At 54.6% G+C, this 24,586-nt stretch overlaps 3 protein-coding genes across 5 annotated transcripts; 1 reads left to right on the forward strand and 2 right to left on the reverse strand.

Moving 5' to 3' along the window:
* Positions 1 to 161: 161 nt before the first annotated feature.
* RHOC (ras homolog family member C) lies at positions 162 to 6,267 on the reverse strand. 2 transcript variants are annotated; one of them, XM_012778500.3, is made up of 6 exons: positions 6,111 to 6,127; positions 4,130 to 4,208; positions 2,734 to 2,897; positions 2,091 to 2,211; positions 1,701 to 1,831; positions 162 to 776 (listed from the first exon to the last, which is right to left on the reverse strand). In XM_012778500.3, the coding sequence occupies exons 3-6, from the start codon at positions 2,887 to 2,889 to the stop codon at positions 603 to 605; spliced, it is 582 nt and encodes a 193-aa protein (XP_012633954.1). In that variant the 5' UTR covers positions 2,890 to 2,897; positions 4,130 to 4,208; positions 6,111 to 6,127; the 3' UTR covers positions 162 to 602. The 2 variants fall into 2 exon arrangements, with proteins under 2 accessions (XP_012633954.1, XP_012633953.1); XM_012778499.2 differs by lacking the exon at positions 4,130 to 4,208 and having other exon boundaries at positions 6,111 to 6,267.
* A 2,243-nt stretch (positions 6,268 to 8,510) lies between these two features.
* PPM1J (protein phosphatase, Mg2+/Mn2+ dependent 1J) lies at positions 8,511 to 13,802 on the reverse strand. 2 transcript variants are annotated; one of them, XM_012778490.3, is made up of 10 exons: positions 13,446 to 13,802; positions 11,999 to 12,113; positions 11,250 to 11,537; positions 10,840 to 10,952; positions 10,488 to 10,572; positions 9,790 to 9,908; positions 9,523 to 9,586; positions 9,260 to 9,367; positions 8,981 to 9,132; positions 8,511 to 8,831 (listed from the first exon to the last, which is right to left on the reverse strand). In XM_012778490.3, exons 1-10 carry the CDS (start codon positions 13,769 to 13,771, stop codon positions 8,684 to 8,686), a joined length of 1,518 nt encoding a protein of 505 aa, XP_012633944.1. In that variant the 5' UTR covers positions 13,772 to 13,802; the 3' UTR covers positions 8,511 to 8,683. The 2 variants fall into 2 exon arrangements, with proteins under 2 accessions (XP_012633944.1, XP_075856101.1); XM_075999986.1 differs by having other exon boundaries at positions 11,340 to 11,537; positions 13,446 to 13,799.
* A 7,383-nt stretch (positions 13,803 to 21,185) lies between these two features.
* On the forward strand, positions 21,186 to 24,358 carry TAFA3 (TAFA chemokine like family member 3). Its single transcript, XM_076010991.1, is given in 5 exon segments — positions 21,186 to 21,300; positions 21,969 to 22,122; positions 22,917 to 22,965; positions 22,967 to 23,109; positions 24,307 to 24,358. Coding segments are annotated over 5 exon segments (513 nt in total).
* Positions 24,359 to 24,586: the final 228 nt, after the last annotated feature.

The following is a 24,586-nucleotide window of genomic DNA, read 5'->3' on the forward strand; positions in this document are numbered from 1 at the left end:
GCCATGACCTCATCCTGGACTCTAAGACTCCACCCTGCTGGCGGGAGTCCTGCCTTGACAGACAGGGGGCCAGCCTGGCAAGCAAATTGGAAATGGGGAGAGATGGGACTCCAGGCTTGCAGCCCAGACAGGGAGAGAAAGACAGGAAATTGCCACACACATTGGAACCTGTGGTCTTTATTCATGCCCCCCACCAAGTGCAGTCAGAGACACGGCCCCTGCCCAAAGCAGAAAACCCCAGGGGCCTGGGACTCTGGGTTATGCCCTCTAAGTCCCCACCCTAGGCACTCTCCTGTGAGCCGGAAGTATATAAAGTGCTGGTGTGTGACCATCCTCTGGGGAAGGTCGAAGGGAGCAAGAGCCTCAGGAGCTCTGCTCAGGAAGGGCGGGGCAGAGGCCTGGGTTCCCAGGGGCCTGGGCCAGGGCCTCCCACCACCACCACCACCACCACCTTGGGGCTGGGGAAATTAGGTGCAGTCCTGGGCAGGAGGGGACTGAAAAGGGAGCCTTCAGCATGGAGTCCTAAGAGGCTGGGGTGGGGGCTGGGGAATTTCTGCACCCCTGTGAAGAGAGTGGGGCATGTAAGGGAAGCCTTGGGGCTCTCAGAGGATGGGACAGCCCTTCCGGCGCTTATTCTTGCGGACCTGGAGGCCGGCCCGAGTGGCCATCTCGAATACCTCCCGTACCCCCTCCTTGGTCTTGGCTGAGCACTCAAGGTAGCCAAAGGCACTGATCCGGTTCGCCATGTCCCGGCCTTCCTCAGACCGAACGGGCTCCTGAGAAGACAGAAGATGAGGGGTCAGAGGAAGCTAGTGGCTTGTGTACCTCTTCCCACCTCACCCATAAGCGTAGTAGAAACTAGAACAAATACCTCCAGCCCTGACCCCACAAAGCACCCAGACCCCAGGCTACCCTGGGCAGCTTCATGGTCAGGAATCCAGCACTCTTATGTTTACATTCAAAATTCTCTCCAGTCTATTCCCTCCTCTCCCGTGCAGCCTTGCACCCCACAGTACAATTTCTCTTGCCTGAGTGAGCGCTGCCACCTCCTGACCTCCCTGCCTCCACTCTCACCTTCCTCCATGACATCCTCTGTAGCCACCAGAATTACCTTTCTAACATGCAGACCTGACATCTATCCCCATTTTAAAACCCTGCCGCAATTATCCTTGCAAGATAGCCTGCATTCCTTGTCCTGGCAGCTTTCTCTAATAAACTCTAGCCCTCTGGCCAGAGAGACACCAGGCCCCTGAATAAGCCAGCTCTCTCACCCTCCTGGCCTTTCCTCCAGCCGCTTGCAGTGCCCTCCCTCCTGCACCCATGTCAGCCCACACCTCCCCAGAGAAACCCTGATGGCGCAGGGCACGTCTCCCAGGTGAAATACAAGAAGCTGTCTCCCTGAGGGCAGAGATTTTCCTATTTGTCTTAATTCCAAACACAGGATGGGCAATAAACTGGAATAAAAATGCCAAGCGGATTTAGACAAGTCACTTCATATTTCTCTAATAATTTGATCAGAAATTTTGTCAGACACTGAGCACCCTTCTGGGTCTCCCTCACCAGGGTGCGGACACACAGGAGGTGGACATCACCGTCTCCTCTAACGGGGCAAGTGTCCAAGAGACACCCCCTTTCCCATTGTGCACCCCCTCTGAGGGTGCCTTCCTCCCCAAGGGCTCCAAGCTGACAGCTGCACCCACCTGCTTCATCTTGGCCAGCTCCCTCCTGGTGTGCTCATCTTGCCTCAGGTCCTTCTTATTTCCCACGAGGATGATGGGCACATTGGGGCAGAAGTGCTTCACCTCCGGGGTCCACTTCTCAGGAATGTTTTCTGCACAGACGTGTCCCAACAGGTATCAGTGCCTCCACTTAGGCTAGAAAGCTCCCCTGGGGGCCCCCTCATCTTCCCACAGGAGTCTTAGAGGCCACTGGGCATGATAGTTCCTTTCACGGCCCAAAACCCCTCCTCCTCGCCCGTACTGGGGTTACCACAGTCCAGGAGACCAGCAGAGGCAGTGCTGCCTGCACCCCGCATCTGAAGCCAAGGCAAGAGGCCTCCGCTGATCCCACCCTCCCTCAGGTGCCCTTACCCAGGCTGTCGGGGCTGTCAATGGAGAAGCACATGAGGATGACGTCGGTGTCCGGGTAGGAGAGAGGCCGCAGACGATCATAGTCTTCCTGCCCTGCTGTGTCCCACAGAGCCAGCTCCACCTGATAAACAGGACAGTGAGTAGCTAGCCTGAGGTCCCCAACCCTGCCACCCAGAGGTCTGCTCAGAAACCGCCAGTCCTTTAGGCTCACTGAACATCTCTACTGAGCACTTGGTATGTGCCAGGCATTGTATTTATCACTATCACACAAATTAGGTCACATTAGGGTTTTGTTTGTTTTTTTAAATCTTAAGACATGTTTGACCTTTGCATGGTATATGAATTGTCACTGTGAACACCGTAATTTTGGTTAATTCTCACAACTCTCTGAGGGGGGAGGTCTTACTGTCATCCTGTTTTGCAGCTGGGGGAGTTTCAGCCCAGATTACAGAGCTAGTAAGCAGTAGCCCTTCTATCAGAAGGTAGATCCAGGTTTCCTAAGACCACAATTTCACTTCCTAACCTTTACTGGTCCTAGCAGGGAGAATGAAGCAAGGACGTGGGTGGGTGGTGGGGAAAGACGCACTAGGTCTCTAAGTGATCGGTCCCCAAGGCAAGCTGGGAAGGGGCTCTTCGGCTTCACCTGCTTGCCGTCCACCTCGATGTCTGCGATATAGTTCTCAAAGACGGTGGGGACGTAGACCTCTGGAAACTGATCCTTGCTGAAGACGATGAGGAGGCAGGTCTTCCCACAGGCACCATCCCCCACGATCACCAGCTTCTTTCGGATTGCAGCCATGGCTGGGGCTGGCAGGCAAAAGGCAGTGGGGATTTGGGGAAAAGCCAGTAAGGTCAACATCACTTCTCTAGAGCCCCTCAAACCTTCTTGGAAACCGAGGCATCCAGCAAAGGGAGGAAAGGGAGAGCTTGCTCAGGCATGTTCCTATCAAGAACCAATTGTGCTGGCAACAGAGTTTAAAATTCCTAATCTCTGGGTCAGGGACACGTCTTCCCAGATGGGTTGAAGTACAGCAGTGGGAGATGGAAGAACCCACTTGGGAGCCAGAAAACAGGAGTTTCAATCTAATCCACTCACCAACTGGGGGACCCCAGATACCTAGAGACATGCTCAGGGATCCGGGACATGTCTAGCTTTTATCTACTTTACATATCAGGATTTCAAGTCAGACTTTATTTGTTACCAGGATTTTGGTGTATTTAAAGTTTAATAATCACAAAGGTCCAATCTAGAACAGACTGTCCCTCTGCACGAGTCACACTTGCCTAGTCTCAAATGCAGAGTCCTCTCTGTGAGACCACAGACTAGTGGCACCAGCTACCAGATGGTAGATGCGTAAGGGAAAGAATACTTATAGATCCGAGGCACTATTTTTGGCATTATGACATAAATTATCTCCCTAGACGCCTGGAAGGTAGATGGTGCATTTCCCATTTTGACAAACGAGGAAACTAAGGCTCAGTGAAGTTAAGACATGTATTCAGAGTCATGGCACATAAGTGGCAGGGACATCGCTCAAAGCAGGCCTGTGTGACTCAAGTCTATGCCTTTTCTACATATCACCCCAGAGGTGGGAAGGAGAGAAGCAGGGAAACCCAGACAGACGACAGTGGCAGTAGCCGGCTGGCTTCCCTGGCCCACCCCACCTGGTCCCCAAAGCCTGGAGTCACACAAAGGAAGCTCAGTCCCTGAAGTGCCCACAGCTCTCATTCGGGCAGTCTGCCCTCCTCCCCCCTTTCTCCTGGGCCTGGCAGCAACACTGGGCCACTCAGCTCCTGGCAGGGGACAATGACCACACTGTACAGAGCCACACATCCACCACAGCAGAGCAACAGAATAATCCACTAGGGATTCACCTCCACCCATTCTCTGTAACAACCCCTTCCTCCCTCTGTCCAGCTCACCCAAAAGCCCTGCCCACCCCTCCCTGTGACTCAGGGCAAGGAGTCAGCTTCCCTGGCTTTCTGTGTGTCCGCCACCCCCAACACACATGAATGAGCATCTGCCCAGTTCATCACACCTTCGGAGCTTCCTTCACTTCCTTCTTCCCTGGGGAGGGGAGCAGACCTCCAGCCGGCTGAAGTTCCCAGGCCTACAGCCTGGGAGGAAGAGAGGGCGGGCTCAGGGCTGAGAAGAAGTCAAGGCTGTTGGGAAGGGGGAGGGGGCTAGAGCCTGGGCTGGGAGGAGCCCCAAAAGGAGAGAAAAATGAGGGCCAGGCGCAGCACCAACCAGGCCAGAAGCAGTTAAGAAGGGGATGGTAACTTGATCTCTGCCCCAAACCTGGCTTTTTCTCTCAGAGCCACATCCTGTCAAACTGAGCTGAACTCTTTTACTCCCCACATACCACCACCTCACAGCCCGGCCTAGGTCTGCCTTTTAGGAGGCAAATACTCTAGCCCAAGGCTATCTCTCTTCAACAGTGGGATCCCGGGTGGCCCCTCCCTCCCCTCCACACACACACATACATACACACACCACACACTCACAAAACCGGGATGTGGGAGAAGTGGACATGAGTCAGAGAGAATTTATAGGAGTTCACAGCCACATTCTCCCTACCCCAAAAGGGGCTCTCCCTGATACCCTAAAAGACAGGCAAGAAGGCATTCAGCAGATCCCCTCCAAAAATGGGAATCATCATCCAAAAAGGAGGTTCTTTGGGAATTCTACCCAGGTGACTGACACTAGGATTTCTTCCAACTTCCCCACCCACTCCCATTAATTAGTTCAGCTGGTCCCACTGTATAAAAACAGGCTGGAGTAGCCCCAACCGGGGTGGGCAATGCTGATCAAGGGCAGCCACTATTGGGATGAATACCAGCCACTTAGGCATGTGTATGCCACTGCTATGCCCCAGCAGGGCAGTTTGGGTGGCACCAGATAGATGGTGGGGGGCAGAGGCCAGAATTTCAGATTAGGGGGTGCATTCGGGGACCTTGAGCCTCCAGCTCAATTAGAAGACTTGCCCTCCAGGCTCCGGTTGAGCCAGAAGAGCAGGCAGCCCAGGCCAGGCCAGGACACCAGGCCCAGCCAAGGCCAAGATGGCACGGACAACAACTGGCTGTAAGAGGTAGGCCCAGAGGAACTGTCCCACTGACCCTAAGAGGAGCAAACCCCACAAAGGGCCTGGAATGCAGCCTGGAACTTCTGGGGCCTTCTTCGCTACACAAGACACTGCGGCTACACCAGACCTCTCCTCAGTCGTTCTCTTGATTTCCCAGATGAGCCAGAGGGGCCAGCTGATGCTGCTGACCCTTTCGCCCCCTGCCCCGAGATCTAGGGAAGGAATCAGTCTTCAGGAAATACCTCATCCTCAACTTTAAAACCAGAATTGCGGGCAGGATTCAGCCTAGGATCTCCCAGCCCAACCCCCAAAGTAATCTTATCATGCTTCTTTCCAGGGTGGGAGGAGGGGGAGAATCTTTCTCCCTCTCTCTCACACACACAGGAGCTGGATCTTTCGCGGACCTTCCCTACCCGGTAACACAGGCAGGTTCCAGGAACCGTCTAAGGCGGCCCCGCCGAACAGCGGCAGCTCCCACGGTCACATCCCGCCCCTATTCCCGCCATTCCACCCTCCTGGCCTGGGGGAATTCCCACCCCCACGCACTCCGGGTCCACGCGGGCCGCCAGGCCTGGGAGCCACGGTGTGTGGGCGGAGGCTCCCTCGCGAAGATCCAAGTCGCCCCCTCGCCCCTCGCCCGGCGGGGCAGGTTCCGAGAAGCCGGCAGGGGAAGGAAAGGGCTCTGGTTCGGACCCAGGAGGCCAGAGTCCTGCCCGGCAGTTCCGGGGGCCGCTCGCTGCAGCCCGGGAAGGGGCCGACCCGGCCGGACCCCTGCCCAGCCCGGACGCCGCGTCCAAAGGAAGGGAACGCGGCGCACGCTCGGGCCAAATCCCCTCCCCAGCCGCGCCCCGGCTCCGGGGGAGTGGAGAGGGGAAAGTGCCCTCCCGGGGACGAGTTCCCAGGACGCCCCGCCGCCCACAGCCCCAGCCCAGGGTACCTTCCGCTCCGCCGCCTCCAGCTGCGCGGCCGGTGCCGGAGGCTCAGACTGACCCCGGGGGCCCCGCCCCGCCCTCCTCCTGCGGGGCGGCGGGGAGGGGCGGGCCGGGCAGGGGGAGGGTCGGCCCGGGGGCGGCCCTTGGCTCGGCCCGCCCCGGCCCCCGCCCAGGGCAGCGGCGGCTCGCCCCAGCCGCAGGCAGGCCGGAGGTGTGGGCGCCGGCCGCCTGGCCGAGGGGAGTCGCCGGGAGATTCCGGGACTGCAGAGGAGCGGGACCCCAAGGACTCAGGCTCTGCCCCACCTTCCAGCCCCTAGGGGAGGACCGGCGTCGGGAAAGTTGAGAGGCGCTCGGGGTGGGGTCCGGAAGGGCCGCTGCTGCCCTCCTGTGGCCAACCGGCCACGCGCTCCTGCCCCACTTGGGGACCTGGCGGGATGGGGAAACGGCGGCCTCGGGGCGCCCAGGGGGCGGAGGGTGCAAAAATGCCCACTCTCTGCTCCTAGACTCACTGCGGAGCAGGTACTGCCCAGCATCATCCCCTCGCCTTGAAGACTTTTCAGACCGTTCAGACCCAGACCACCCTTCCACCTCACAATTCCCTTTCTTCCCGGCCTGGAATTTCCACGACTCCAATTCCTACCTACCCCTCAAGGGGCTCTCCTAGAAATGCTTCTGGATCCCCAGCTAGGAATTCAGTTCCCTCTCCTATTATATCTTTCTATGTGGTTAGAGACACTCAGCCAGGACTGACCTGGGCACATAAGATATTTACCTACATGTACGTCTCCTTCCCTGTAAGGTGGCTGACTGAGGAAGTGAACGTAAAATGAGGAAATCTACCAACATTTCACTGGCTTGTGCTTGGTACACTAAATACCCTCAACCCCTTTAAGACTCATCACAGATCTTTGGGATAAGTATATCCATCCCCTTTTGCTTGTGAGGAAACTGAGCTCAGAGAACTTAAGTGGTTTGCACAGATGTTTTGAGATTTGTGACAGAGCAAGAACTCGGAGGGTCAGGCCTGACTCCAAAGTTGGTGGTCTCTCCCTGCTGCTGCCTCCCAGGTTCTTCCAACCTGTCCCTTCCCCCACTGTCCAGCCCAGTGTGTAGCACAAAATAGGTTTTCAACAAATATTTGCTGAATGAATGAATGTTAGAATTCATATAGCCTTTAACGACCTGATGTACAACTCAGACATTTGATAAATGAGGAAACTGAGGTCTACAGCAGTTTTGTTCCCAGGCCTCTTAACTCAATCAGTAAAAATTTATTGTCAACTGGGAGCTGTGTGCCGAAGATCAATTTCTGCCTTCAAACAACTTATGGTCTAAATGAGGAATACAATTTCAAGAGAGCTAACATTTATTGAACCCTTATTACATGGACCTGGCTCTACATACATTAACTACAACAACCCTAGGAGGTAGTACTGTTATATCTCCATTTTCCTGATAAGCAAATTGAGGCCCGCAGAGGTTACAGACCTAGGGTTAGGTCTGGCACCAGAACCTAAACAGCTGGCCTCTAGAGCCCCTGCTCTTAACTGCTACTGGCTACCGACTCCTAATATGGACAGTTCTAACACAGGAGGCCATCGCTGTCGTGGGGCATGCATGGGCTGAGGGACAGGTGAAGTGTTCAAGACAAAGTGATATGTAGATTTTTAAATAATTAGCTGGTGCTACTAGAGGCTCACAGAGTTAATGGGAATCCAGGAGGGGGACGGTGGTGGTGGTAAAAGATGAGGCTGGAGGAGGCAGCAGTGGGCAGATCGTGAAGGTCCTCATATGCCATGCTCAGGAGTTGAATGTCAATTTTTCTCTAGGTACAATAAGGAGCCACTGAAGTTAGGAGGATGACATAGTAAAGAACTAACGTGGTGACAGTGGGCGTGGAAGAAGAAGACAAATATGAAATGTTTTTTAAGATATATAATCAGCTATACTTAGTGATCCATTAGCTTGATGAGGAAGAAATGAAAGCCAAGGGTGGCCAATTCTAAGATTTCTAACTTGAGCAGTGGAGCTGATGCCCATTGACTGATGAACCAGGAGAAGGAACATATTACGGGGGGAAACGGTGAATTCAGTTTGAGGTATGTTGAGTTGAAGTGCCGAAGGGCTGTCTAGGAGACGGTTGGGAGATGACTGGGATGTATGTGTCCAAAGCTCGGGAACGGTCTGGGCTGAAAAACACGGACTTAACAGACATGAGTAGACGGATGATGTCACAGTAGTCAATGAGAACAGTCATGGCAAGTGCATGGAGTGAGAAGAGTGGAAGGAAGAAGAAAGAACCTGGGAATGCTACATTTGTAGGACTGTTCTGGTGTTCTTTCCACCACCCCAAAGAGTTTTCTTTACCTTTCGGTTTCTACCCAAAGCAAATAAAGACACACATCTTTATCCATCTGTTTTATTTGCCAATAGCTAAAATTTTGGATCTAGTGGACATCCCTTCTTTAGTTAAATTGCCACTAAAGAAGAGTCAGGGAGACAACTTCAGAATTTGGGCTGGGAGAGGGATAAGTATGGAGAGGCTGGGATGGTGGTGGAAGGAATGCAGATGAGCCCCTCAGGAGTAACTGCCTGGCCCTCCCAGGGGGATGACGAAGACTGAGATGTCATCCCCGGAACCCAGCTTGTTGTTGGGGAGACGCCAACCACGGTCCCGGGGAGTGCCCCGGGCCCCCAGGACCAGAGCTTGGGCCAGGGCTGTATACCTGCCAGGAGCACATGTGCACATTCATGTTCCATCGTGTATATGGGAAGATAGATACACAGACCCACATGTGGGTCCCCAGGCACTGTTTTCCTTTGCCCCTTCCTTCACCAGTGCCATCCCCTCACCACCATGCCATACAACTCCTACCTGCTCGGGTCATTGGGCTCGTAGGCTGACAGCACCCTGTCCACAGTGGCAGCTACCTCACAATCGCTGGTGACATCCCACAGGCCATCTGTTCCCAGAACTAGCACATCATCCGGACAGTGCTCGTACTGTGTCAGGTCATACACTCGTACCTGGCGAGGAAAAAGGGTTGAGAGGACTGGTGTGTAGGTTTGATGGACAGGGAGCTGAGGGATAAGAACCACTCAGAGACCCCCAGAGGAGGGACAGTGTGGTTAAGGGGACTCCCATACAGCTCACCTCAGGGAAGCAGGAGAGGAAGGGCTTGATGGGCAAATTGGAACTGCAGACCTTAAGATTGTGGTCTCCCAAGCCCCGGGTCACCCCAATGGTGGCCATCACTCGAGCCTAAAGGAAATGAGGAGGGGCTGCTGCTATAGTCCCTCCCAGACTCTCTACAACAATAGACCCCTCCCACCCCTACCCTCAGGTAGAACCTCCACCTCCCTAGATAAGTTGTAGTGGGTCCTCCTGCCCTCTCCCACCTCTACCATGGAGTTTACCTTTTTGCCCTCCCCACAGACCAGAGGAAACCTGAGATCCTCCAGCTCGATCTTTTTGTAGGCCCTGGGGAGGGGGGAGTAGAGGAGGCATCACCCAGGTATCAAAGCCTCTTCCCCTGGGAGTGGCACACCCTCACACAAACCCATTAGCAGGACCACATCCCCCCAACTCCCAGCCTGGCCCAGCCTCCAGCTTCCACTTCACAGCTGGTGAGGGACTGGTTGCGTTGCCATGGGAACGGGCCCCAGCTCTGAGGGAAGTGTTACCAGCCAGTCATGTTCTGGTCCCGGTACAGCATCCTCTGCCCCAGCTCCTTGGGCTGAACTCTGCGGGGGAACTCAAGGTGTGTGAATTCACCACCCAGCAGCTCTGGTTTCAGGAAGCCCTAGGGTGGGGAATGGCTAGATAGAGTGAAGGGCCAGGGGGCATTAAGCTCACAGCACACCCCGGTATACAGACCATGTTGTTTATAGCAGACCCTTAAATATAATTTAGCATGTGCCACACACTGCTCTAATATTAACTCATTTACTCCTCACAACAGCCCTTAAGCGAGAAACTACTGATGCACAGAGAGGTTGAGGGAATTGTTGATGTCGGATATTTAACAAAGTGCTCAAACCAGAACATATCCCAAGGCAGTCCAGCTCCGGAGCCCATGCGTTTCAACAGGAAGCCATACTGCCTTTCAAGGGCCTTTGCTGTTCCCTTCCCCCACCTCTGACTCTACCTCCTGCCTCAGCTGGGGCTGCAGTGGGAGCACTGGACCAGCCCAGGCTCCTTCCTTTTGCCTCCTTCCACCAGCTCAGCCCTCACTCAGCTGGTACAGCAGCCTTCCCACTCAGCTCCCAGGAAGGAGCTTTCTGTGCATGTGGTGGGGGTGTGAGAGTTCTCAGGGACATTGGGTGCAGAGAGGCGCAAGACCCAACAAAGAATGGGGGTGGAGAGTTTGCTTCCTACTTACAAGCAGCTGAAGACGCTGGCGCTCAGTCTCCGGGGTAAACTCCCGGGACATTGGAATGATTTCACCATTCCGGACAATGATGGCCCTGCCCAGAGAAAAAAGGTTTGGGCCTGGTTCTCCTCAGACCTCTCATGGAAAATTCCAGGCCCTCCCCATAATGACCCTTAGGATTCCTTACCCAGACCCCATTTTTCCTCCCCTCCTGGATATTTCAGGCTTTTCCTTTTGTCTGTGATCCCTCCTGATGCCCTCCAATCTTCAGTTTTCAACCCCCACCACCCCACTCTCTTCTATTCCCCCATCCTAGAGAATGTGGACCCTGCAGCGAATTTCAAAGCCCCCCTCCACATACCTGCTGTCACCCGCATTGGCCACGTACACCTTGCCTAGCAGGTAGACCACAACCAGTGCACAGCAGCCCCCCTCCACTTGGTGGCCACGCCGCTCCCGGGCCATCTGTTCATCCTGCCACATAAGGGTCAGAGGGGGTGGAAGAAGAAGAGGTTTCAGGCACACAGCCACCCTCTTCCCTCCCCCACCCCATCTGCAGAATTCAACTGGACCAGCCACGCCATGCTGCAGGAGAGGAAGGAAGACATGGGTGTAACCGCCCCTGCTCCCTCCCCTGGGAACCAAGCTCTGCTCAGGCTTTCAAAGGTGCTGTGGGTTCTTGGGGTCACTCCCCTCAGGCCACCGGGCTCCCACACAGAGTTGACTAGAGTGTTGGCCTAGTGGGCCCCTTGGCCCAGGTCACCCACTCACCATGAGCTGGAAGGCATTCTCAATGGCCCCCACTACCAGGCTCTCATGGGTCACTTCCTTCTGTGAAGACCAGCAGGACTGAGGACTAACCAAGTGAGAGGGATCGGAGGAACCTGGGGTCCCTGGAGTGGATGGGAGGCAGAGAGGTGGTGGCGAGGGGTCCTGAAGTATCTCTACCAGGTCCTTTAGCTGCTCCCGGATATGGCGATGTAGAAGCCTTGAGGCCATTTCAGCAGCTCCACCCCCTGCATGCCCATCAAACAGGCCCCAGTAGTAGAAGCAGAGTCCCTGACAGAGGAAAAGTTGAAGGTGAGAGAGAGAGAGATGCAGGGAGAAGAACAGGATTCTGAGCATCCATAAAACATCAAAGAGGAAGTCAGTGCTTGGTATTAAAGGCAAATTGGGTTTATTCACTTATTCACATAGGACCTACTATGTGTCAAGAAAGGGAAAGCCTCAGGAAAGCCACTCTCAGGGGATAAAAGAGGCAAAAATCAGCATTGGTAATCAATTAAGTCATCCATAAATATGAGAGTCTCTACCTTTTAAGCAGAAAAGTAAACATTCATACTGATATGGTAGAATCTAACTGATCGATGCCAGGTAAGAGTTCTGTGCCAGAAGGTAGAAAGCTAGTGACTTAGGAGACAGGTCTTCCACACGTCTCAGATTTAAAACCAGATGCATGAAGTCTCTGGGGAGAGGTGTCACTGTGTCTCTGGAGGCTAAGGAAGAGAGTGGGGGCTTACCTGGCCTCGGCTAGGGTCCCTAGGTACCCCCATAATGCTCCTCCGACCTTCCACGTACACGACTTCACAGCAAGCCTGGTCCTCATTGTGCCGACTCTTGCCAGCGTTGATGACCCTGCCGGGCCAGAATGACCACATCAGGTTGGATGCCAGACCAGGTCCTGGAATAACCCCCACCTTAGACACACACATCCTCTGCTATTGGCTGGCCAAGCTGAGAAAGGTCACAGCCACCTGGGATCCAGGCCAGAGGAAGAAGGAGAAGGGAGGGCGGGCAAGGCCCAAGGACTACTGTCTGGGTGGCAGGCCCTATCGCCTCACAGAAAGGCCAGCGCAGCACCTGCCTGCCTCAGTTCCCCCATCCCTGGAAAGGGAGGCGTCCCTGGTGGTGCTGCTGGGGTAAAGAGCTAAATGGGGGCATGAAGTTTCACTTTCCTGCTATCCAAGACCCAACATCCCACGCCTAGCCCCAGTCAACTCCGCTAGTGCCTTGTTTCCAGCACCTCACCTTTAGGGGCACACCCACCCTTATCCTAAAACTATCCAGCGAAAGTTTCTGCTGCGTTGGCAACGAGGAAGTACTCCAGCCCAGACTCGGAAAGAGGAATTGAAATAGAGTGGGAGTGGAAGCCCACCTGGACTGGGCAGGAGCCCCTGTAACCACAAACTCCTCTCTTGGAGGAAGCTAAAGGAGGTGGTCGGGAGGGGGACGGGGCCACCAGCCACCGCCCTCAGCGCCCTCAGGGCCCCTGTCTCCCTCGGTGCTCCGCTTTGCCGGCAGATGCAAGGAAAAGAGCCCACAGCCTGGGAGCAAGCCGTCCGCTCCGACCCGGGGTCAGCTTCATCGCACGGCCGGCGCGAGATGGCCAGCTTAGGTGCGGCTAAAAGGGACCCTCCTTCTACCCCAGGCGGCGCCTCCCCCACCCCTGAGGACGCTGGCGGCCTCCCGGTGTCACGGGCTATTTCTGGGTGTGGAGGGGGAAGGGAACTACAGTAAGAGGGACAGGGAACTGGGGCGCTGGGGTTGGGAAGCCAGTGAGCGCGTCTTCCCAACCTCTATCTCCCCTATCAAAAGGAATCCCGCTCCTTCTTGAGATCCCTCCTCCCTCAGCCTTTAAAGCGCCGGGCCGCGACTGAGAACTGGCCAACTCATCCTTTGCGGGGCCCTGCGCCCTCCGGGCTGTGGGGAGGAACGGGGTCCTGGGGCGGCGTGGGTGAGGGTAGTCAATGAGCTGGAAGGTCCTGAAGAAGGAGATTCAGGCTGCACGCGACAGGCGAGGGCTGGGAGGGGGTGCGGCCCGAAGCCCGGAGGATAGCCAAGGTCCTGGGAAGAGGGAGCGCCTGGCACCGAGCGCGGCGTGGGGGACGCATCCTAGCGCCGGGGATGCCGAGCTGGGGAGGGGGGTGGGAGTCCCATTCTGGTTTGGGTGCCCCAAAGGGCGCTCACTCGGCGTAGCCCGTGCTCCAGGGCAGGCGGCGGCCCGTGTCCGGGGGGCTTTGCACAGCCCGTCCCGCGTGGTCGTCGGCGCGTCGCAGCCCCCCGGGGCTCAGCTGCAGAAAGGTCGGTCTGGAGAAGCTCGCTCGAGCCTCTACAACCCTCGCAGGTGCCCCGCTCCCGGCCCCGGCTCTTGCCGGAGGGCTCCTGGGTGCTTCTGGAGCAGCGGCGGGCGGCGCAGAGGTCGCTTTGGGCAGGTCCGGGGATTTGGGGCGCGAAGGCGGAGTACCCCCGGAGCTCACCAGGTGCGCGACGGCCGAGCGCACCCGGTTTAGCATGCTGCCTCACTGCCCCGCCCTCGGCCGTGGCCCCGCCCCCGACCAGGCCCCGCCCCTAGGGCACCGGGTGGGCGGTGCTCGCTCCAGCAGGCCCTTCCAGGCCATTGGCTCCGGGCCAGCTGGGCCGGTCCCGGACAGAACTTCCTCTTGCTCGGGGCCACCGCGGGAACAGCCCCGCCTATGCCCCGCCCCATTCCGGCTTGGCCCCGCCTCAGTTTCTTAGGGAGGGTCCCCTGTCTGCAGGGGGCTGAGAGAATAAAACCTGATTTCAGGTTTAGAATAGACATCAGCCAGAACTTCCCCATTGTGACGGGGTGCTGGGGTGCGGTCTCCCCGCTCTCGGTTCGAGGCGGCCGGCCTGCCTGCCCGGAGGGCCCTGGAGCCGATGACCTCAGAGTGAGAAGAGCCGCTTCAGAGCTGCTGGGTGTGAAGCACCAGTGTGACACCATCTCTGGCTGCGGCTGGGCTGCCGGAGTGAGAGGTGCCGAGCTGGTGCGGGGGGCGGGGGGGGGTCTGGGGTGGCAACAACGCAGGCTGCAGCCGACCACCTGAGTCAGGGAGCCGGGGTCAATTCCTAGGCTCCTTGACGACGACGCTGTTCTCCCATGGAAACCACTTATAGATGTAGGAGCAGGGCTGCCACTTCCACCTTAACTTCTCAGAACCCGGTTTTGCCCCACATTTAGAGGTCCCCTGACCGCAGCAGGACTAGTTAGTAAGAATAATAACATATTAGGTTATTAAGTATGAAATGTCTGATTACCTTAAGTACTAAGTTTGACATTTGATATCTCTGACCTTTCACTTTGACACTTGTTGTTTTATTTTTATTGTGAAGGTACATCCTCAGTCTTGCAAACACATGTTTTGGCTTGTGATTATCTTTCAAAATGTTTTTAGAGCAATTTTTGTGAAACCATGGATAAGTCAAAAATAAGTGTTATTTGCGAATATGAGTTGTTGTGAAACCAATGCAGTGCAGGCAGCTCGAAATATCAACAAAGTGTTTGGGAAGGATGTGGTTAACGAATGCATCTTGAAAATAAGCCACCCTGGGTTACCTGACACCAAGGCGGATAATGATGAGCTGAAACCTGTAATGGAAGCCAGTCCATCTCAATCTACGCTGTGAGTAAATTAGCAGGAAGGGTTAACATTACTAACAATAATGTTGGACCATTCGAAACAAATGGACAAGGTAAAGAAGCTGGATAGATGAGTGCTGCATGAATTAAATGAGCACCAGCAGAGAAATCGTCTGGAAGCTTGCCTTTCCTTGATGTCATGACATAAAGGCAAACTATTTCTATACTGTTTTGGTACCTGAGATAAAAATGAATTCTTTTTGGCAATCGCAAGCGTTTGGCACAATGGTTGGATAAAGATGAAGTGCCGAAACACAGTCTCAAACTGAATATTCATCAAAAAAAGGTAATGGTGTCTGTTTGGTCCAGGGCTGGCATTCTCCACTACAGCTTCATGAAACCTGGTCAATCAATTACAGCGAATGTCTACTGCAATCAGTTGGACGAAGCGATGGGGATGCTTGTGAGTAAGCAGCTGAGATTGGTCCACAGAGACAGACAGGTCGATCCTTTTGCAAGACAAAGCTCGACCACATGTCACAAAAACAACACTGCTCAAACTACAGAAGCTGAACTTAGAAACTCTCTGTCATCCACCGTATTCACCAGAACTTGCACCAACTGGCTACCACTTCTTACAAGGAAAAATATTCAATTTTCAATAAGCTGTGGAAAATGCCTTTCACGATTTCATTGCCACTTGCTCTCCAGGCTTCTTCACTTCTGGCATAAACAAGCTACCATTAAGGTGGCAAAACTGTGTCAATAGTTTAGGCACACACTTTGATTAATTGTACTGCTTCGTGTTTGAGATATAATAAACTATACTTTTGATTCAAAGTTGGACTTTTTATATTTAATGACCTAAATAACATTGGAAGTGACTATCACTGGGGACTCACTGCATACTAGGCCCTCTACAAAGCACGTTTCATACATTAGGTCTCTTCTACCGCACACCAACCTTCCCAGGTGGGTTTGATTCTGTCAGTTTTACTGATGAGGCAGAACTGGATGCTCTTTGTCATTTTATGTGACTTGACCCAAAAGGTCACACAGCCAGTGACAGATTCACATTCATATCAGCCCTCTGATGCCCAAACCCGGTCTGTCTTAATAACCAAGCTGATTTCTCCAGATCAGGGAGGAAGGGTTAGGAAGAAGATGAATGGCTGAGGGGTAGGTAGGGGTTCCTCCCCTCCCATACTTCTCTTCTTAGGGCCAGGCTCAGAGCAGTCCAGAAATGCCGAGCAAGTTCTGTGGCTGCCACCAGGGGGAAACAGAGGCCAGGCTAAGCGCTTGCCTAAGAGATGGAAAAGCCCACCTGCTGGAAGATGGGAACTGGGCCTGCCACCTGGTGGGCTGCCTTTCTGTCTTCTCTCCTCTGGGGGAGGGTGGTACTGACCTGATGCCAGTAGAGCTCTGTCCCTAAACCTCCTATCAGGGAGTTGGTCACTAGGTCTCCAGAGATACCACACACCACAGTTCAAATGGGGACAAGGCCCTTGTGGGCCCAGTGCAAGTTGAGTGTAGCCATCAGGGACCAGTGGCACCCAGTTCATGATTGGGACTCCACCTCTGGGCTCTGTCTGCCAGGTGCTTCCTGAGCATACCTCCCTCTGCTCCTGGGGCTAACCTGTTCCCCCCAAACGGATGGCTTTCCTGGCAGCTTCCAAACAAAAATCCCACAATGGTCATTCAGGTTTTTAAACTTGCTATGCCTGCTATGTTATGTCTGAGCCTTGGGCAGAGACAGCCAGAGAAAAAGTCACAAAAGAGAAAAAAAAATCAGACCCAAAGATACATAGAGCAGCAAAGGCAGATGAGAACAAAAAACAGGCTGCTGCTATGGGTTTTCCCTCCTATTTGAGAAAAACTGGACCCAGCTCTCAGATAAATGGCATAATCACAGTGAGAAGCCAAAGACTGAAGAAAAAAATAGAACTCCTGATTATTTTTATTATTCAGTGTTTCTGGGACAGTTCGCTTACCACTTCTCCATGTCACCCAGCTCTGTATGCCCTGCTCTTCACAGCACCCACCAAGTGTGGCTGCAAGTGGGAGGCAGAGCCAGGGCCCAGAGACCCTCCCCCCAGCTCTAGCACCAGAAGGTCAGAGAGAAGTCACTGGCTTCCTTGGGCTCCAGAACAGCCCCCAGCCATATCGGAACCCTAAGGCTCTCCTCTCCCTGAACCTCTCACCTCCTGTTCCTTGCAAATCACACCGCCTCCATCCTCACACTGCCCCAGAGCCTGGTGAGAAGGTCATGGCCTCTACTCATCCCTGAGGCAGCAGAAAGTGAGAGGGAAAGGGGGATGGGGTGAGAAGAGAGACTTGTGGGGTGTTTTTCTCTGCTGAGAGCTGAGACTCTGCTCACTGGCTGGTGCTGCCAGAGGAGCTCCAGTGGCTCAGGGCCCAGCACTGGGCTTCTCCCCTCCATGTTACCCCAACCTCTAAGAGGAGGAGTGTCCCTTCTGTTAAGAGACAAATTCACAGAATACCTTTCCCTCCCATTTGTCTAATATTTTCACATGCAAAATAGAGCCCTGTAAAGAATTATACAATTGTATTTTATTACTTTACAAATTTTCTGATGAAGAAACTATGTCTCAGAGTTTTGTTCCCTAGTTGGGATTCACACATGTTATCCATAGGGACCATTCACCAGCCTATTGCAGCCCTCCTGCCCAGGGCCCCCACACTCCTGACTTCCCTAGTCCTCCACCCTGAGGGCACCTCTCCAGGGGTAGAGATATTTATTATTCCCTCCTAAATATCTAGAAGAGTGTTGTCAAACAGACATTAGTGCAACAGTGGGAATGTTCTACATCCGCTCTGTCCAATGCGGTAGTGCCTAGCTTCGCGTGCCTATTGAGCACTTGAAATATGGTGAGTGCTAATGAGGAACTGAATTTTAAGTTTTATTTAATTAATTTAGATTTAAATAGCAACATACTGCGTGTGGCTACTGTATTGGACAGTGCAGTTCCAGAATCTTCAAAGCTCAAAAACCCTGAGGGTCTGGGCAATCACTCCTCACTCCCAGCGCCCTTTCCCCCACACCTCCTCCTTGCCCTGAGCCACAGGACTAGGGGCCACGAGACGCCAAGTGTTTTGATGGACTTCCTCGGAGTTGCCAGGGTCTGGCACAGTGAGATACCCAGGCGAACGGAACCTGCGGGACCGATGTCCTTCCGTCCCTCTTCCTGCCCTTGGCCGCCAGGGGCCGCTGCGTCCCGGCCGTGCGGACCCGGCCGGCCGAGCGCCCAGCGCTGTCCCGAAGGAGGCGGCGGCGCCCGCGCGGGGCTGGAGGAGCGGGGGAGGCCCCGGGCGAGGAGGAGGCGGCGGCGGCTGCGCGCTCCCCGGCTTGCAGGAAGGATCCTCAGAGGGACCCCGGCTGAGCTCTGCAGAGCTGGCGGGGCCGGGCTCGTAGATCCCTGGTGCCCGGAGCCGGGCCCGTCTTGCCGGTGATGCCAGCTTGGCCAAAGCCCCGCGGTCCCGGGGATGCAGCAACTTGGTGAGGGGGACAGGGCTCCGGGCTAGACAGCACCCAAGCTGGCCGCTCCCTCCTGCAGTCTGACTTTCGGAGTCTTGGTCCCAGGCTCAGGGGCAAGGAGGACTTCAGGCCAGCAAGTCGAAGAAGTGGGCGCCGCTGGGGGGCAGGTAGGTCCCAGGTGTGGTCTCAGGATTTGGAGGAGTGAATGGGCGCCGGGAAGGGGCGCGGGAGAAGGTGGAGAAAGGCTGATGGTTCTTGTGGTTCGCATCCTCAAACCCTTGCTGGTATGCAAGCTGCTAACTCAGACTCACCATAGCCTGGATTGGAGCTTGGGGAAAACAGGCTGGGAAACTGAGGCAGGAGCATGGAAGCCGAAGAACAAATCCCAGAAGCTTCTTTCTCCAGCTCTTCCTGAGGGAGGGAACAATAAATACCAGAGATCCAGGCTCAATGAGTTTCCCTGTCAACTTCTTGGGGTTCACAGGAGAGAGGGGTGAGTTGGATTGGAGGATGTGGTAGCTCGGAGAGAAATAGGATCACCTGAGAGAAGACAAAGCTGTGTTTATAATGGTCAAAATGAGGGTTCCTGATGGGAGCCAGGAGAGGACCTACTCAGAAAAGAAATACATCCGGCAGAGTGGGGATCTCTCCTCCAACGGAGCACACCCACCTGGGGGTAATGGCACTTCTTCCTCCATCTTCCCCCACAGTGTCCTCTTGTCTCTCCCACTCTGGGAGCTAGGATTCAGGCTTCTCTGTCCTTCCTGGGCCCCAGCATCCTGTGTTTCAGTTCTGCCCCTCTTTGGAGGGTGAGGAAGGAGAGGTCCTGGGGAGAAATGGAAAGCTGTTTGGGGGTGTGGCCTCTGAGGCACGGAGACCTGGAATGGCCTCCTGCTAGCCCTCTGCCCTCCTGCTAGCCCTCTGCCCTCCTGCTAGCCCTCTGCCGCAGGAATGGGAGTGAGGGGGGCAGAGCTGGGCCAGCTCCACACAAGTCCAGGAAGCAAGTGCCATGGGGGCAGGAGGAGGAAGTGAAGAGGATTCAGGGCCTCAGAATCTTTCCCAGGGGCCTCTTTCCACAGGAATCTGTCAGGTTCTGCTCCTTCCCTGATCCTCAGCTCCCTCCCAAGAGCAGAGATGGGACAGCACTGATTCTTAGGCACCTCCGGACCATCACCCACTCAGGCCACTGTCCTCAGGCTCACTACCCTACATGCTCCTAGAGTCTGTGAGGGCCCCTCTAAATTCCCAGGGCAGAGAGAGAGACTGTCCCCTGCCCAGGCACCTGGGGCAGGCTTCAGTGCCCAGCCCAGCCCCTTGCCCTCTCCCAGGTCCCCCTTCACCCCCTGCAGGGCCATGGACTCCATCTGTCCTTTGCAACTCCTCAAGACTCTTTCCTACTTGTACAGGTGGCGTGAGTCTGAGGCCAGTAGATGAGCAGACAGAACTGAAAGGTCCCCGAAAAGGTGAGTGAGGAGACAGTTGAAGATGGGATAGAGGGGTAGATGGAGATCATGCACCCCATTTGAGGGAGCAGCTGAGTCCTGGCATTGGTTTGGCCTCTGGTATTTTCAGAACTGTGCTGGTACTTGTGGGAGACCAGGAGTGCCCCCAGGGGCTAGCTGAGCACAGAGGCAGTGGCCCAGGCCTACCCCTGAGCCTGCAGCCCTGATGCCTCCTGGGCTGCTCCTGCCCTTCCGTGGCTGGGCAACTCCCAGCCACTCTGTGCTTCTTCCCTGGGATTCCTTCTATTTCTAGCCTACCCTCTGGGATAGATTTGGGAGGCCTGAACTATCAAGGATGGAGGAGGAAAAGGAAAGGATGAGAAGGCATGAGCAGTGCAGTGGGTGTAGGGCAGGCTGCTGGGCTCTGGACTCTTCCAGCTACATGCTGCCTGGCCTTGGCCAAATCACTTGGCTTCTGTTAGCCTTGGGCTTATTTTTTCCTTTTTAAATTTAAATTTTGTTTAAATTGAATTGCTATTACATTCCCATGGTTGGAAACTCAAAAAGTAGTAAAGAAATCAGGAGAAAAATAAGTCTCCCTTCCACCTCCATCTCCCAGCCAACCAGTTCCTCTTCTTGGTGGCAAACAATATTAATAGTTTTTCTATACATTCTCCAGAGCTAGTTTATATATATTCGGGCAACATAGATAATCCTTCCCTTTCATACATTTTAGACAGACCTTTCTATACTTTGCTTTTTTCCTTAACAGTGGATTATCATTGAATATCAATGCATGCATCAGTACATAAAGCATTTTCCCATTGTTTTTGTTTGTTTGTTTGTTTGTTTGTTTTTATAGCTGTCTGGATGGGACTGTATTTGTGTAGTTCCTCTACAATGTAGTTAGCCAGTATTTTACTGATGGTTGTTTAGGCTGTGTCCAAGCTTTTTGAGCTTTGGTTTGCTCATCTGTGAAGTAGGTAATAATAATCCTACCTTGTAGGACAGTCATGAAGGATTCAAGAGCATGCATGCCAAGTGCCTGGGTCAAAAAGTGCTCAAAAATTGGGAGTCAACATTATTGTATCTCTCATGTCATAGCCCTCCATGGGGCCATATCTAATTTGTCCCCCAAGACCCCTCTTAAGTGCCACTTCCTCCCAGGCTCTCCCTTCGTGCTCCCCGTTCCTCCTGTTGCACTCATCACGCCTACAGTGACTCTGTGACAGACTGAAAGCTGCCCGTGAACAACATGTGCATGCGTGTGTGTGTGTCAATCCCACCCACCCTTGTGCTTCCTAGAGCTCATGGCCCAGAGAAGGTGCTCGAGCTGGGCACGGAGGAGCTCCTGTCTGCAGCTGAGCAGGGTGTGCGTTTCTCTCCACAGGATGAGTGAGAGGGCCTCGCGGAACTGGAGCACAGGCGGCTGGCTGCTGGCACTGTGCCTGGCCTGGCTGTGGACCCGCCTGGCCACGGCTGCCTCACAGCCTCCAACTGCCACAGGTTTGGGGGAGGTGCCGGGGCCTGGGGAGGGGGTTTCCCAGGACACCTGGGGAGCTGGGCACCACTCCACCCTGTGCCACAGCAGGTAGATCTCCCAGGCAGGGGTTCCAGCTTCCTCCTCCTTGGTTCTTCACCCAGGGAACTCTGTGTATCCTCCCACCCCCCATTCTGTCCCAGCCCAGAGGAGGCCTGGGCAGACCCATTGCTCACCTTCGCTTCCAGGCCGGAAGGTATTCTGCAGAGGGAGAGGCCCTCAGTGGGGGCTTGAGTCTAGCCTCCTGGCCTAATTCTGTGGTTTTCCTTCTGGGATGACTAAAGCCTGTGTAAGCGGATGATCCTCCCCACGCACTATAAGCTCCGGGGCCCTTGCCCTCACCCTGAGGAAGCTAGAGAGGTGGGGGCCAGTGTGGGACCCCATCTTTCTCCCGCACAAGGGCCAGGCTCTGCCGAAGGGGGATGAGCGTGGCCTCACAGGGGAGGAAGGAAGAACAGGAGCTCTGGGAAGCTGCAGGGAGATGTCACCGGCTTGCTCCTCCCCGCCATTGGAAATCTCTTCCGTAGCCCTGCCCCAAGCAAGGAGGTTGGGCTGGAGGACAAGCAGGGTGGGTGGGGGGAGCAGGGTTGGAGGCCTGGGCTGGGGGCCTGATCCCGTGCTGCTGGCCCCTCAGTGTTCGTGCAGCAGGGCACCTGCGAGGTGATCGCTGCTCACCGCTGCTGCAACCGGAACCGCATCGAGGAACGCTCTCAGACTGTCAAATGCTCCTGCTTTTCCGGCCAGGTGGCCGGCACCACACGGGCAAAGCCCTCCTGTGTGGACGGTGAGTGAGAGGCCAGGCCCTGGGCAGGGAGGCCCTGCGCAGAGCAATAGGGAGCTCTGTTCAGGCCTCGCCATCTGTTGGGGATACATTTCAGACCCATCCCAGGGCTGTCATGATCAGAGTCTCCAATGATAGGGCACCCTCTGGGGGCAGGAGGGCAGATGTGTCCGTCTCCATGTCATAGATAAGGAAAGCTGTTAAGCGTGCACCCCACCACCTACACACACTGCCGGGTGCATACGAAGACGCCTTCCTCCGCGCCTTCAGACTCCTCTCGCCTTACACTCGGCGGACGCGGGCTTCGTCGCTCATTGCCCCTTCCCTGGCCTCTTCCACACGCCCTCCTCTCATTCTCAGCCACACCCTTACTCTCCCCTCGCATGCGCACGTGTGCTCCTCCACACCCGCCTGCTTTCCCATGCCCCACCCACGCTGGTGTTCTCACACCCACTGGCACCCGCAGACCTGCCCACTGTGCCCACGCACAGGCCAGCTGTGCCCTGCCGGGCTGTGGACCCCTCGGAACAGCTCACGCACTTGCTCATACACACCAAGGGGGTATGTTGACGACGGTGCCTCTATGCTAGTGACATGGTTTCCTTAGAGACAACGTCGCCTGCCTTCACTTCTTGCTGTCTTTGGGGAGATGCAGGGATCGGTGGGCCTAAAGTTGATAGAATTAAGTCCCCAAGCCTCAGCCTGAGTGCTGCGTCTCTGAGCAGCCTGGAGTAGGGGAAAGATGAAGGAAACATGGGGCTCCAACCCGAGGGTGTGTGGAAGCGTCCACTCCATTCACAGACCCCCTTTGCCTGCCTGCTGTGCTCGCAGAGAGTTTAGAGCTGCGCTCCCGCCTCCTGCTCCCACAGCCTCCATCGTCCTGCAGAGGTGGTGGTGTCAGATGGAGCCCTGCCTGCCGGGGGAGGAGTGTAAGGTGCTTCCAGACCTCTCGGGATGGAGCTGCAGCAGTGGACAGAAAGTCAAAACCACCAAGGTATCTGGGTGGACACCTCATCCCACCCCTCACTTCCCCCTTCACCTGGGCTAGAAAAGGGGCACCGGAGCCCTGGGAGTCTAGGACGTCAGTGCCCCAAGGTGAGAGTGTGAACCATGAGAATATGCCCCAGGCGGTTCTCCCGGGTCTGTCCTGATTGCAGACAGGAGTTAGGGGCTCTGCATTTGAAAGCCACTGTGTCCTTCTGGGCAAATTCTTGATGTTCCATATGCCTTAGTTTCCTCTTCTTTGCCTGGAGTGAGTTTGCCTCCAGAATATATCAGGTCTATAAAAAACAAAGTAGAGAACTGACAAAATTATCCAGATAATTCAGGCAGGAGTCTCTGCTTCCACCTGAATTCCAGGTACAGAAACCACTCTGCCCACCCACCTGTACCACAGACCGTCCCTCCACCCCCACCCAACTCCTACTACTATTAACTCCCTACAGTTCATCCCACCTTCTTGTAGTCCAGTTTCTCTGTCTGCTGTGACAGCACCCAAGAGGATTATTATTTTCATGGTTTGCTGCCTGCCCCACAGAACAAGGGTTAATTACAATTTTATCAAACTCATTAGCAATTCCATGTGTGTCATGGTTAATCAGTTGCATCACTCTGTCATCACTGTTTGTACAGAAGAATGACACTGTGGGGCAGACCAGAGCTCTGCCTTCTGCTTTTCTGTCCTGCCACCACACACAGCAAACAAACTAAAAAATAGAGAAGGAAAGGCAGCCTTCAGGGTTCTAAAGACAGCAGCCATTGTCATAGAGCACAGAATAAAAGGAATTACAGCAGGAAAAAGTTGGGCTAGATATAAAATAGAACTTCCTGTCTGTAGGCAGGAAAGGGAGACAGTCATTCTGAGTATATTTAAGAGTAGAAGAGAATGAGATCCCCCACAAAGCCTGTGATATTTGTCATCATGTTATAGGTTTGGGTTTGTGGCCCATAAGGCTGATCACTGTGCTTGCAATTTGGGTAGCTACTCTGAAGCAACTTGTGAGGGTTGCCTGATTTATGTTTGCATGGACCACGAGGCCATGCTTTCCCAGTCTGGACTGCTTTGGGGGAGGGGATCAGCAGCAATGACCAGTGACCTCTAAGTGACTGCATATCCTGGACATCTCTGGCATGCTGGGATGGGAATAAGCATTCCCTTCTCTAACCTTACGCCCATTGCTTTGCTCTCCAGGTCACACGATAGCTCTTGGGGGTCATGGCCTGGACAGAACAGGCTTGATTGAGTCATGGACTGAAGAATGGTATCCTGTCATTAGCCAGCAAATTTGGGGATTCACTTACCTGGACACATGTCCCATGACAAATGCACCATCAGTCTTTCCAGGAGCCTTTCCATTAAGCAGCTCAGCAGATATGGATGGATCTCCAAACACATACCTAGTGCTGAGCTTGGCTCTTCCAGGGACACAGAAGAAGGTCAAGACACATTCCTGCCCTTAAGGAATGTCCAA

This window comes from Microcebus murinus, chromosome 2, assembly GCF_040939455.1.
Source record: "Microcebus murinus isolate Inina chromosome 2, M.murinus_Inina_mat1.0, whole genome shotgun sequence".
NCBI lineage: Eukaryota > Metazoa > Chordata > Mammalia > Primates > Cheirogaleidae > Microcebus > Microcebus murinus.